We start from the raw sequence: 11,484 nt of genomic DNA, 5'->3' as shown, positions 1-11,484 counted from the left end.
GCCGCTCCGCTGCATGTGGGATCCTCCCGGACGGGGGCACGATCCCGTGTCCCCTGCATCAGCAGGCGGACTCTCAACCACTGCACCACCAGGGAAGCCCTGCAGGGTCAGTTGTGATGCCCCGATGATAAACACAACAAGAATTACCACCCTGGTTGTCAGAGTCAAACGCTCAACCATCACGCTGCCTTTTGTGGTGGAATACAGGCCACGATTTAGCAAGGACTCATAGGACCGTTCGTTCCCCATCTTTCCCTTTCTTGAGCCTGTAGCACTGGTTCATTCATCCGTCCATTTATTCAACTAATACTTGCTGATCATTCATTGTCTGCCAGGTGCAAAGGGAACCAGGCCACTTTTCACGTCCGGGGGGCCTCGCAGCTCAGGGACAGGGAGACAGGTGTGCCGAGTTCCATGCAATGTCGGGGCATCTGCGGAAGCGTCCATAAAGAAGTTAAATTTCTGAATGGAAGAGGTCCCAGCTGGACAAGGTCGAGAAGCAGATCCAGAAGCAGGAAGGAGCACGTGCGGCCAATGGGGGTTCATTTACCTGCAAGTAAGAAAATCCCTGCGGGCAGTGGCTCAGACAACCAGGAGTTAACTTCTCTGGCTTAAGGAGTCCAGAGGACAGAGGTCGGAGTCATCCAGGGCCTGGGCTCTGCATCTGCTCTGACATCGTCCCATGGGCTTTGGTCCTGGCTTACCCTCAGGCCTGACATCTCAGCTTCCCTGAAGGCGGGGACGGTCGAGGGGGAGTCCGTCCCTCCTTCAAGAGAGCCGAGGTTTCTCAGGGATCCTCCTGCCAACATCTCCCTTGGTCTGTTAGGCCACACGGTGGCTGAGTCCCCGTCACTTCCCTGTCCTCCCACTCAGCGGCCACGTGGTTCTCTCTCCAAGATGGCAGCACAAAGGATCAACCCAAACACGTCGGTCTGGCCGCAACCCGCCTTGCTGCCAACGTCAGCTCCACAGACTCGCCCTCACGTGCTGGCTGCTCCAGGTGCACGGTGAGGATAAATCTTACTGCCCACGATCACCAGGCACATCCCACCCTGAGCATGTGCTCGTGGGGTTCTTCCATCTGAAATGCCTCTCCCCTTCTCGTTTCTTCACTTGACCACCAAAGTCGGACCGCTGCTCCAGCCCCCGTGCCCCCATCAGCTCCCCGCAGAACGCCCTGGAGTCACCGCTCAGAGACGTGGTCGTGACTCTCTCTGCTCAGCCTGGTCTTGGCTGCCCGTGGGTTCCTCTTCGCACTCTCATCGGACACTCCGCAGGCAGAGACCCCACCCCGTGTAGAGGGTACAGCCACTAAAGCCCTGTTGGATTTTCAACATCGAGGTTAAGGACACGGTCACCACATCTTCTACGGCTCAACTTGGTGTCACGAGCTTCACCAAAACAGCCAATGAGTTCTTCCAGCAAAAACAGCGCAGGTAATAATATTCCAAAGAAGCCTTAGATTTTCTCCATATTTGGACATCAAAAGGTACTCTCCTCTTTAAAGGTACTCTGGAAAGGTTACATGCTGTTTGTTGCCACTTATATGACATTCTAGAAAAGGTCAAACCATAGGGACAGAAAACAGGTCGCTAGTTGCCAGGGTCCGGGGTGGAGGAGGGCCTGAAGGTAAAGGGGCAGCATGAGGGGGTTTTCCAGGGGATGGAGCCGTTTAGGATCCTGATTTGCGGTGATGGTTACACAAGTCTACACAGGTTTTGAAACTCATAGAACTGTACACCCCCCCAAAAAAAGCTATAAACATTAAACAAGGAGAAAGAAAAACTTCAATTTTTCGTCATGCTACATATAAACTGAAATCTAGGGAGATACTTCAGATGGGGCGAGAAGCATCGTAACCAGAGTCCACCAAAGGCAGCACTTCTGTGTGCATTCTGAGCTGAATAATTACAGAGATCAGCCACAAAGTGTTCTTAAATATTTATGACATTAAAAGCCTCCTCAGTACAAGAGGCTTTAAAAGATATTTCAGCAAAACACCTCTCGTACACGCGCAGCTTAACAAAAGTGCATTTGTGTCAGGGGATTGGAATTGTGGGAGCTGACATTGTTCGCTGCCACGATGGGCTTCCTGGGCAATGCAGTCCTCCCCTGTGCTCACAGCCCAGGAGGCTTGAGTGGTCACGAGCCACCACGTGGAGGTGGGGCTGGGGTCTTCCATTTGCGAACTGAAGACCAGTGGGGGATCCGTTATGGGACGGCCAGCGTGCAAGGCCACCTCTGAGGATCTTCAAGTAAAGTGCTGTGGACCCTGTGGTCTGCACAGGGGGCACTAGTGCCCTGTTGCACACGCTTTCTGCAGGAGGGATTTGCAGGAGCTCTGGGGTGACGGAGGTGGGGGTGGCAGTGTTCCTGGCAGAGAGAACTGCAGGGGTGAAGGCGAAGGCCAGAGGGAGGTCTGGTCACACAGGGGCTGAAACAGGTCTGCACGTCACAGATGGAGACGTGTCAAAGCCAAAAGGACCCCTTCCTGAAAGCGATACCGAGGATGCGGGCAGGAAGATGCGAGGGGAAACCAAGGGATGGAAACTAGGGACTGGGATAATCTGACTGGTGCATTGGAGGTCACCCTGAAGGCAGGTTGGAGAACATGTTAAATCTGTGGGCGCTGGGGAGGGAGGCCCAAGGCAAAGAGGCCCTTTGGGAGGTGAACGTAGTTCTTAGGCAACAAATGAAGGTGGGCTTCCTGGGGCAGCAGCAGTGGGGGCAGATGCAAGTGGGCACATTCAAAGGCAAGGGCACAGTGACGATGCCAGGTGGTGGAGGGGGAGCACACAGGCACGAGGCCTGTGCCCGGGGCCCTGGGACTAGGGGCTGGTGGTGCTTATCCCAACGCACTAACACGCGGGACACAGAAAGCGAGGCCAGTGTGGGGTGTAGTTGATGAGTTCACTTTGCACATGAGGGGTCTGAGGTCTCTAGGGGCCCCCAGGGGACAGCAGAATATGCGACCTGGAGACCGGTGCGAGACCTGGACCAGAACGTGATTGGGAGTCACTGTTGTATAGAAAAGTGCGTCTCAAACTCCAACGCACACGCAAGTCTCGTCCAGATCTCCTTAAAGTGCAGGTTCTGATCCATTAAGGTTTTTTTGTTTGTTTTATTTATTTTATTATTATTATTCTTTTTTACCTTTTGGCCGTACCCTGCAGCATGTGGGATCTTAGTGCCCCGACCAGGGATTGAACCCACGCCCTCTGCATTGTAAGAGCGGAGTCTTAACTACTTTCCCAGGGAGGAGCCCCATTGCCAGATACTAAGTTTCTCAAGTTAGTAGTACTTCCTTATGGGCCCATCTCCAGTAGAGTCACATTGGATTAGGACTTCAACATATGGATTTTGAGGGGGCACAGCTTCCAAAGCTTTCCACCCCCAGTCCCCCAAAATTCATGTTCTTCTCACGTGCATTCATCCCATCCAAACAGCCCGGAAAGTCTTAACTCCTCCCAACCTCAGCTGTACGTCTCGGTGCAAAGTCTCACATAAACATCATCTAAATCAGGTGTGGGTGAGACTCCACGTATGATTCACCCTGAGGCAGAATTCCTCTCCAGCTGTGAACTTGTGAAACCAGACAGGTTATATGTTTTCAAAATACAACAGTAGGACAGACATAGGCTAGACATTCCCATTCCAAATGAGAGAAATCAGAAAGAAGAAAGGGGTCACCGGCTCCACGAACGCCCAGAACCTAGCAAGGCAAGTTCCTTTCTATCTTAAGTTCTGAGAATAATCCTTCTCGGGTCTCTGCTCCTCCTCCTGGGCCTGGTGGGGTGGCAGCGGCACCCTCACGGCTCTCAGCAGGGGGGCACTGCCCCTGAGACCCTAGGCGGGGCATCCTGGCCCCCCAAACTGGAGAGGTGACTCCAGCCCTGAAGATCTCTGAATTGCCTCAGGGTCTCTCATCCCTTTTCTCGAAGGTTGGAGCACGTCTGCAGCCAGATAGCTCTGCGCTCCCTTCCTGTAGCATCTGAGAGGTCTGGCATTCCCTCTCATTCTGCCCCATTTTTTCTGTGCCCTTAGTCCTAGAGGGCAGTGTTTCTGCTGCTTTAACCCCGTCTCTGTTCCTGCGCGCTGCTGAGTGGCTGATGACATTCGTGGCTCACACCCACGCCAACCTCTTTATCAGTGGCTCTTCAGGACCTCTGGAGCATGCGCTTCAGAACAAGCCTTCTCACTTTTCATAATGTGGACAGGTTGAGAACTTTCCAAATCTTTCAGTTCTGGTTGCTTTTTTCTCAACCATTCCCTCTTCAGCTCATCTTGCTCCTTTCATGTTTTACCAAGAGCACCAGGAGGATGCAGGCTGCACTGCCAACATCCTGCTTAGAAACCTCCTCAGCTGAGTTTCCAGTTTCATGGCTCACAAGCTCTATCTTCCGCAGAAGACTGGAACGCAGTGCAGCCAAAATCATTTGCCACTTTACAACAGGAGTTGCTTTTCTTCCTGTTTCCAATAGCATCTGAGACCTCATCAGAACGGCCTTTCAGTCCACACTTCTACCAACAGTGCCTTCTCTGCAATCCAGGCTTCTCCTGGCAGGCACCTCGGAACTCCTCTAGCCTCTGTGCATCACTGAGTTCCAAAGCTGTCTCCATACTGTTAGGGGTTGGCTACAGCAGCACCCATTTCATGGCACCCAAATCGGGCTGCTGGGACAAAATACCACAGACTGGGTACATCAAACAACAGAAGTTCATTTTCTCAGTTTTGGAGGCTCGAAGGTCAGGGTGCCAGCAGATTCGATTTCTGGCGAGGGCCCTCCTCCTAGCTTGTAGGCGGCGTCCGTCTTGCTGTGCCCTCACGGGCCTTTCCTGGGTGTGTGTGTGTGTGTGCAAACTCTCTGGTGCCTTTTCTTATGAGAGCACCAATTCTATCAAATCAGGGGCCACCCTTGTGACCTCATTTAACCTTAATTACATCCTTATAGGCCCATCTCTAAATACAGTCACATTGGGGTTAGGACTTCGGTATATGAATATGTCAGGGATACAAACATTCAGTCCAAAACACAACCCTCCTCCAGCCTCCCCTGGCGGGTACTCTTGACAGAACCAGAGATTACTCACCAGTCCTTCCTGCGTTGACGTCCCTGGTCCCGAATCCCCAGAGGCTCCGTTGGTGCTTCTCCTGTGCCTGCCCGGTTAGAGTTCTCTCGTCTAAGCATTTTGTTCCAGGATATACGGAGTTTATCCTCCTTTTCCCCAAGGTGTCCCTAGGGTCATGTCGATAACTTGCTCTCCTTACTGTGTCTGCCTCTCTCTTCTCTCGCTGCTGTGCTTAGAGGGATACTTATGATTTGAAGCAGCTCTCATGCTCCTGCTTTCCTAACCCTTCCTAGGTTTTCACTCACGATCCTCTTTTCCCTCAGGGGTTCAGAGGGAATGTGCATTTAAATACATGTGGATGGACTGGCCCCAGGACCTCCTCTCATGCTGGACGCACATGCTTCACCCCCTTAGGCTGCCTGGTGACCCTCAGCAGCGGCTGTGACTGGTACTTAAGTCACATCAACTTGCAAGGCAAGTTTGCCAACAGCATCCTCCTACCTGGCTTTTTAAGAATACCCGGAGGCTGTCAAAGCTATCGGTTAATTCAGGACAGGGGCAATTAAGTAAAAATGACTGTTGTGACATTATATAGATCAAACTATTGGATGATTTCACTAACTCTTTCTTATTTTCTCATCCAAGGAATCATGTAATCAGAGCTAAGTAGCAACTAAATTCTACTCATGAACTTCAGTCCCTTCATCTTTCCTCATTCCAATGTTAAGGAAAGAAAGGGATTTCCTTCTTTTGATGATTAATTATCTTTGGTAGCTTTTTGGAAGCCAAAAAAATTTCAGAACCTCTCAAAGCTGTGGTGCGTAGGTCAGGTAGAGAGCTGGATTATGGAGTGGTGAGACGAGCTCACTCTCCTTCCGCTTGAAAGGACTAACTTTCCAGTTTATAACTTCTTAATTATACAACAGATGGCGGTGCTGCTGGAAGAATAACACTGTACACTCCCCCCTCCTCTCTCAGCTTTAGTGGAAATTATTTACTACCCCTTCACACACATGTACACACGAGCGCACACACATAACACACACATCCTGCAAACACCAACACTTCGTCTGTTAAGCTGGCGCCACCATCCAGTGGAGGCAAGTCCCCGAAAGGCCCAGGGTAGCACCCAATCTAGGAATGCTTCAAGCAACGCTCCGCTTCTGCTCATTAATTTCTACAGATTCAAAAGCTGTGGTTACTGGCTTGGCTGGAAGTCCCACCAGAGCAGGTGCCTCAGTAAAACCCGCCAAGTCTGGATAGTCGTGTGTGTTATCACACAACAGAGCTACACTGAAGACTTCCTCTCTTGCTTTCAGGCTTTTTGCTACAATAACACTCAGGAGTAAAGAAACCCAGTAAGATGGAAAAAGACTACAGAAAATTAAATCCTATTGTTTAATAAAATTCCAAATTCCCAAGGCACTTGCTGTATCGGGCACAGAGTGTATCACGGGGTTTTTCCAATTACACAGCTTACTTACTGTGGGAAACACGAAGAAAGAAGTGGGAACCCAATAAACTCTTGAAAATGACATTCAAGAAAGCCTACCTGTTACTATAAAAACAATAAGTTCAGCTGCCTAGAGAAAAAGCAAAAGCATGTCCTAACCTGCTTCTAGAAATGGGTTGTCTCATTTTACCCCTGAACTAAAATGGCGATGTGTGTGCTATTGGTAATACTCTGAATGGCATCTTCATAGCATTCCGTTAAATCATTTTCTTTGACGGCAGTTGGAGCTGAAAATCACAAATGGAATTGGTCCTAACTTACAACAGTGATTAATTCCTACAAGTTTTAAGTAACATAAAAATGCTCTAAACACCAAGGAGAGAGAATGAGCCCCTTAAGAGTCTCTGAGCCCTAATTGTTGTTTGGAAGGCCCAGCAGCTCGGGTCTGAGTCTCTGCCTATAATTGTTGTTAACGAGCTCACCCACAATAACGGACTGCTAAACTGGAATGAAGAACAGATCTTTCCCAAGAATTTGAGTCACTCTTTTTCCCCTCACTACATTACAATGATGGCCATTCATAATAAAAGCAATTAAGTGTGCTCTCTTTCCAACCTCCCCCCCTCCGAAAACCCACTCTTCTTATTTCCATTTCTTCGTTTCTTTTAGTACTCATTACACAACTCCACTGGTTAATTGGGACTGCTCAGAGACCCTCCTCCGGCTGGTGGTCTTTGGGAACGACCAGTACAACGTCATCACTGCCACCCAGACGCTGCAGCAGCCACCTCCTCAGTGCCTTCTCTTCACGCATGCTCAGCATCCGCTGCCAGGACCATCCTGTGCTTCTCAAACCCTCCCCCATGTCCTCTGAGACACCCGCCCTTTGACTAGTGGTCTCTTCCTGAGCGCTGTCCCTTCCGCCCCCGTGCCTTCGCTGACTCCAGGCTCTCGGCGGGTCACAGCGCCCTCTCTTCAATGGTGCATCTCTTTCATCTCACCCCCACCTTTCCATGTACCAAGGGCTGGAAGATGTAGGAGAAATGTCCTTCCCCCGCCCATCCCTAAATCCTCCCTCCTCTCCCAGGTCACACCCCCCAACTTCCAGTACGTGTGTCCTATACCGTTAGCACCGACCCCTCACCTGTCTTTCTTTCTTCCATTGACCTTGTCATCACGAGGCACGACCTGCAGCATCTCACATGCACTTTCTGATAACCACACTTGATCCTTCTGCTGCCTTTGCTCACCCTTCCTCCCCTCCAGGTTTCTGACCTGACTGAAGACCCCCCCACTTTCTACCTACGGCCCCTCCTGGCTTTACTTCTCTCCATGAGCAGGTGAGTTTCCATGGTCCATCATGATAATCACTCCTTTGAAAACACCCTTAACTCCCAATTTCACTCACCTGACAAATTCCAGCCCCAGATGACACCAGGGGACTGAGGATTGGGCAGGTAAGTGCTCCTGGAGAAAAGCACGTACCTGGCGGTCTGCCTTCACGGCATCCTCATCGGTACAAACCCCACAAGCCTGCTAATCCCCCAGCTGTTAAAGGCGAGGACTTCTTCCAGCGGGCTGAGACGCCAGCTCGTCCTTTTTGGCTCTACAGACCCCCCACTCCTCTGTCATGGCACTTAAAGCATTACTGGGAAAAATAAAAGGATGCATCAAAAGAGACTCAATGATCCTGCCGCCACTTTGCCTGCAGACAAACAAGCTTCTTCCCCCACCGGGAAGTGTCCCTTTCCTGTGGTCAGAAGGCTCCAGAGAGGGTGGGAGGGGGCACAGTGAGTTCAAAGGTCCTGAGGTCAGGAGGGGCGTGGCATGGTGGAACCACAGAGGAGGCGACATGGCTGCGAAGAGCAGGCGGAGGCATGTGTGGGGTGCAGCCTGGGACCTCCGTGAATTGGAGCAGGCCACCAGTCTCCGGTGAGAGCCAGGGGGACAGAGACCCACGTGATCCTATTTACGGATGTCTTAAGGTTATCTGGCCACACTGGGGAGACCGGCTGGAGAGGGGCCCGAGGAGAAGCACAGAGGTCAATTAAGGGGCTACTCTTTTTTTTGTGTGTGTGTGGTACGTGGGCCTGTGTGGTACGTGGGCCTCTCACTGTTGTGGCCTCTCCCGCTGCGGAGCATAGGCTCCGGACGCTCAGGCTCAGCGGCCATGGCTCACGGGCCCAGCCACTCCGTGGCATGTGGGATCCTCCCGAACCGGGGCACAAACCCGTGTCCCCGGCATCGGCAGGCGGACTCTCAACCACTGCACCACCAGGGAAGCCCAAGGGTTACTTCTTTGATTCACATTAAAAGTATCCATTTCTATAGATTTTTTTTACACAGCACACACTTTTCAATAGTTTAATCATTTTTATAGTTTAAAATATAGCTGAATCCACTCCAAATTTTTTACATTTTCCCTCAGTTGAGAAAACAAACTGATCACAGTTCTACGGCAAAGGCCAAGGGACGGTGCACAGGGAGAAAGGGTTAGTCAAGGTTCTTGTTTACAGCCAGCGTTCTGCATGGTAAAGACTCAGATTTAGCAAAATGTTCTTTCCTTAAATGGTTATCGGTGGCAATGGGATCCCAGGGCACAGTTTCCAGAGGAGCATTGGGAGAAAGGAGGAGGATGGTAGAGAATTCTACGATGGACAGGACATAGGGTCCTAGGTTAGATCAACGTATTCCAAATGAGCAGATAGGAGAATCTCTTCTAAAAGATTCTGAACAAATATAAAACTTTGTTTTCAAGTCTTGAGGAGCAGGAAGCTCATTACCAAACAAGGTAACTCATCCCACTGTTGGGATCCTCTCATCATTAAAAGATTCTCTGGTAAGATGACCCGAAATCTATCTTTTTATGCTTTTCTCACTCAGGTGTTGGTTTTGTCTCCCTGGAGCAACCCAGAACAAATGCATTACCCCATTCCTATGAAAGTCCTTCAAATATCTACTGGGATTTTTCTCTTATTCACGGGTGGATGTTACATTTTTGCTAGCTTCCATGGGTGGTGAAAGGAGCTGGAATACTCCGAGCCATGGACATCACGCTTAGAGGTATGTAGGGCTGGGTGTAGGATGTGCAGAGTCCCAGGCTAAAACTTGGTTTTTAGTAATTAAGTTAACTGACTTCCCTGATCAAACAGATAAAGCTGACCAGTTGTTCCAAAGGATTCAGATGGATAAAAAGAAAACTTTTACATAACGGACATTAAAAAAACTAGTAAATGGAAAATTTAAGATAGAGAATTAAAAAAAGATCTACTTTTGGAGGAATAACTCTCCAATTGAAATTTTAGTGGAGACTGAAATCTCCAAGAAATAATCCAGTTGTCAACAAGTAACTTTTAGAAGAAATTCTAAAATTTCTAGAATTAGAGTTGCATCTCTATGCAAACCCCAGCTTCCTCGCTGGCATGTAACTTAACAAACTGGGCTGTCTCACGCCAGGGGAAGAAGATTCTCTCAAACTCACCAAGGAGCTACTCAGCCCTGAATGATGACGCAGGTACCATTACGTCTCACAGAAGCTTCACCAGACTCTAATTAGAACCGTCTCAAGAGAGCTAGAAAGGCAGTGGAATTCTACAGTTTATTTGCCAGAGAATAAAGTTCCACTGATGGACATTTCGAAAGCTGCTAATATCTCTTACAAGCTGAACATGTTTCACTTACACAAATACACTTCACCTTCTTGCTCATTTAAAGAGCCAAAATGAATTCTAAAATATTAGTATGTTAACAAAAAAAGTCTGAGTTTTAGGCTGCCACTAAAGACCAGGGTGAGATTTTATACAAGATTCTGGTGAAATTTTATGGGAGACTCACATAGAAAGTGCTTAAAACAGGGGTTTATATAATGAAAGTGATAGTTCAAGTCTTCTCTAGAATACTGTGATGGCTAGGAGATCAGTAACAGCTGATTTTAATTTAGGGAGAACCTGGCATTCACTTTTTGTTCTTAGGATAGAATGTGCGGCGTGACTGAGAAAAATGGCAAGGAAAATAATTGCACCAAAGGGTAAAATAAATCTATAAAAAAGACAACTTCTCACCATCTCACCAAGAAAATCCTATGAACTAGGCCCTAAAAGTAGGGATTTGTTTTTCTCTGCCAAAAAGATTTTCATACCTTTCCTCTCTCCTAGGTGGCAGTGTGGCATAAAAAGAGACTAACCCAGAACTCACCAACTACTACAGGATTCAAAGATCACTAAGAATAGAGATTCAAGGAAAAATACTTAATAAGGTATTAGCCTAAAGAAACATTTTTTTTTTTATAAATAGAAAAGAGTAGTACTCACTGGTTCCACGTTATATGAAAAAAGAGCGTACTCTCTATCTGGAGATATTTCGTATCTGACAGCTCTTAACGATTCCTAAAAGAAAAAACAAAGAATTTTAAAGTATTACGTATAACATAACTCAAAACCTTGTAGTGAAACTGTGTCTGTGGTGCCATTTTCAAAATTTGCTAATAAAATTAGTATGGAGCCAACTTGCTGAAGTCTATTAAAAATGGCTATAGCCTTTTTTTGTTAACCGAATAGTGTTGTTAATTAATGCTATTTTACATTTTATTTGTAGTTTTTTCAAATTTCAACAAAACATATTGTATCTGCTGAAACAAATCAGTAGAAATAAACATAAAAACAAATAACCTTTTCACACAAGACTCCCAATCTCTCTGTATCTTTAAACACACTTTCTTTTGCTCATTCTTATACTTAGCAGCTTATATTAAGCAGATCTGTTCCTAAAATAGAATCACATTCCACACATGATTTGGCAACGTGCCTCTTCACCTTCATGGATTCTGACCCACAAGTCAGTGTATAGAGGGCTATCACTTTTTCTTTCAAATTTCTTCAGGGCACACAGGGAATTTTACATAAATGAAATCATCGAAAATGCTGTGTTTCCCTTCAACTTGCCCGTCTTCTCTGATGCACTCC

The 11,484-nt window shown here is 48.0% G+C and overlaps 1 protein-coding gene across 1 annotated transcript in view; it reads right to left on the bottom strand.

Moving 5' to 3' along the window:
* Window positions 1–11,484, bottom strand: part of DPP6 (dipeptidyl peptidase like 6) — a 541,522-nt gene that overhangs the window by 279,883 nt on the left and 250,155 nt on the right. The window contains exon 5 of the mRNA XM_024739199.1: window positions 10,834–10,908. Coding sequence (XP_024594967.1) covers window positions 10,834–10,908 — 75 coding nt within the window. The remainder of the gene's footprint in view (window positions 1–10,833; window positions 10,909–11,484) is intronic.

Source organism: Neophocaena asiaeorientalis, unplaced genomic scaffold (assembly GCF_003031525.2).
Source record: "Neophocaena asiaeorientalis asiaeorientalis breed wild unplaced genomic scaffold, Neophocaena_asiaeorientalis_V1.1 scaffold145, whole genome shotgun sequence".
Taxonomy (NCBI): Eukaryota; Metazoa; Chordata; class Mammalia; order Artiodactyla; family Phocoenidae; genus Neophocaena; species Neophocaena asiaeorientalis.
The sequence above is the reverse complement of the archived record's forward strand: the minus strand, read 5'-3'. Positions and strand labels throughout refer to the sequence as shown.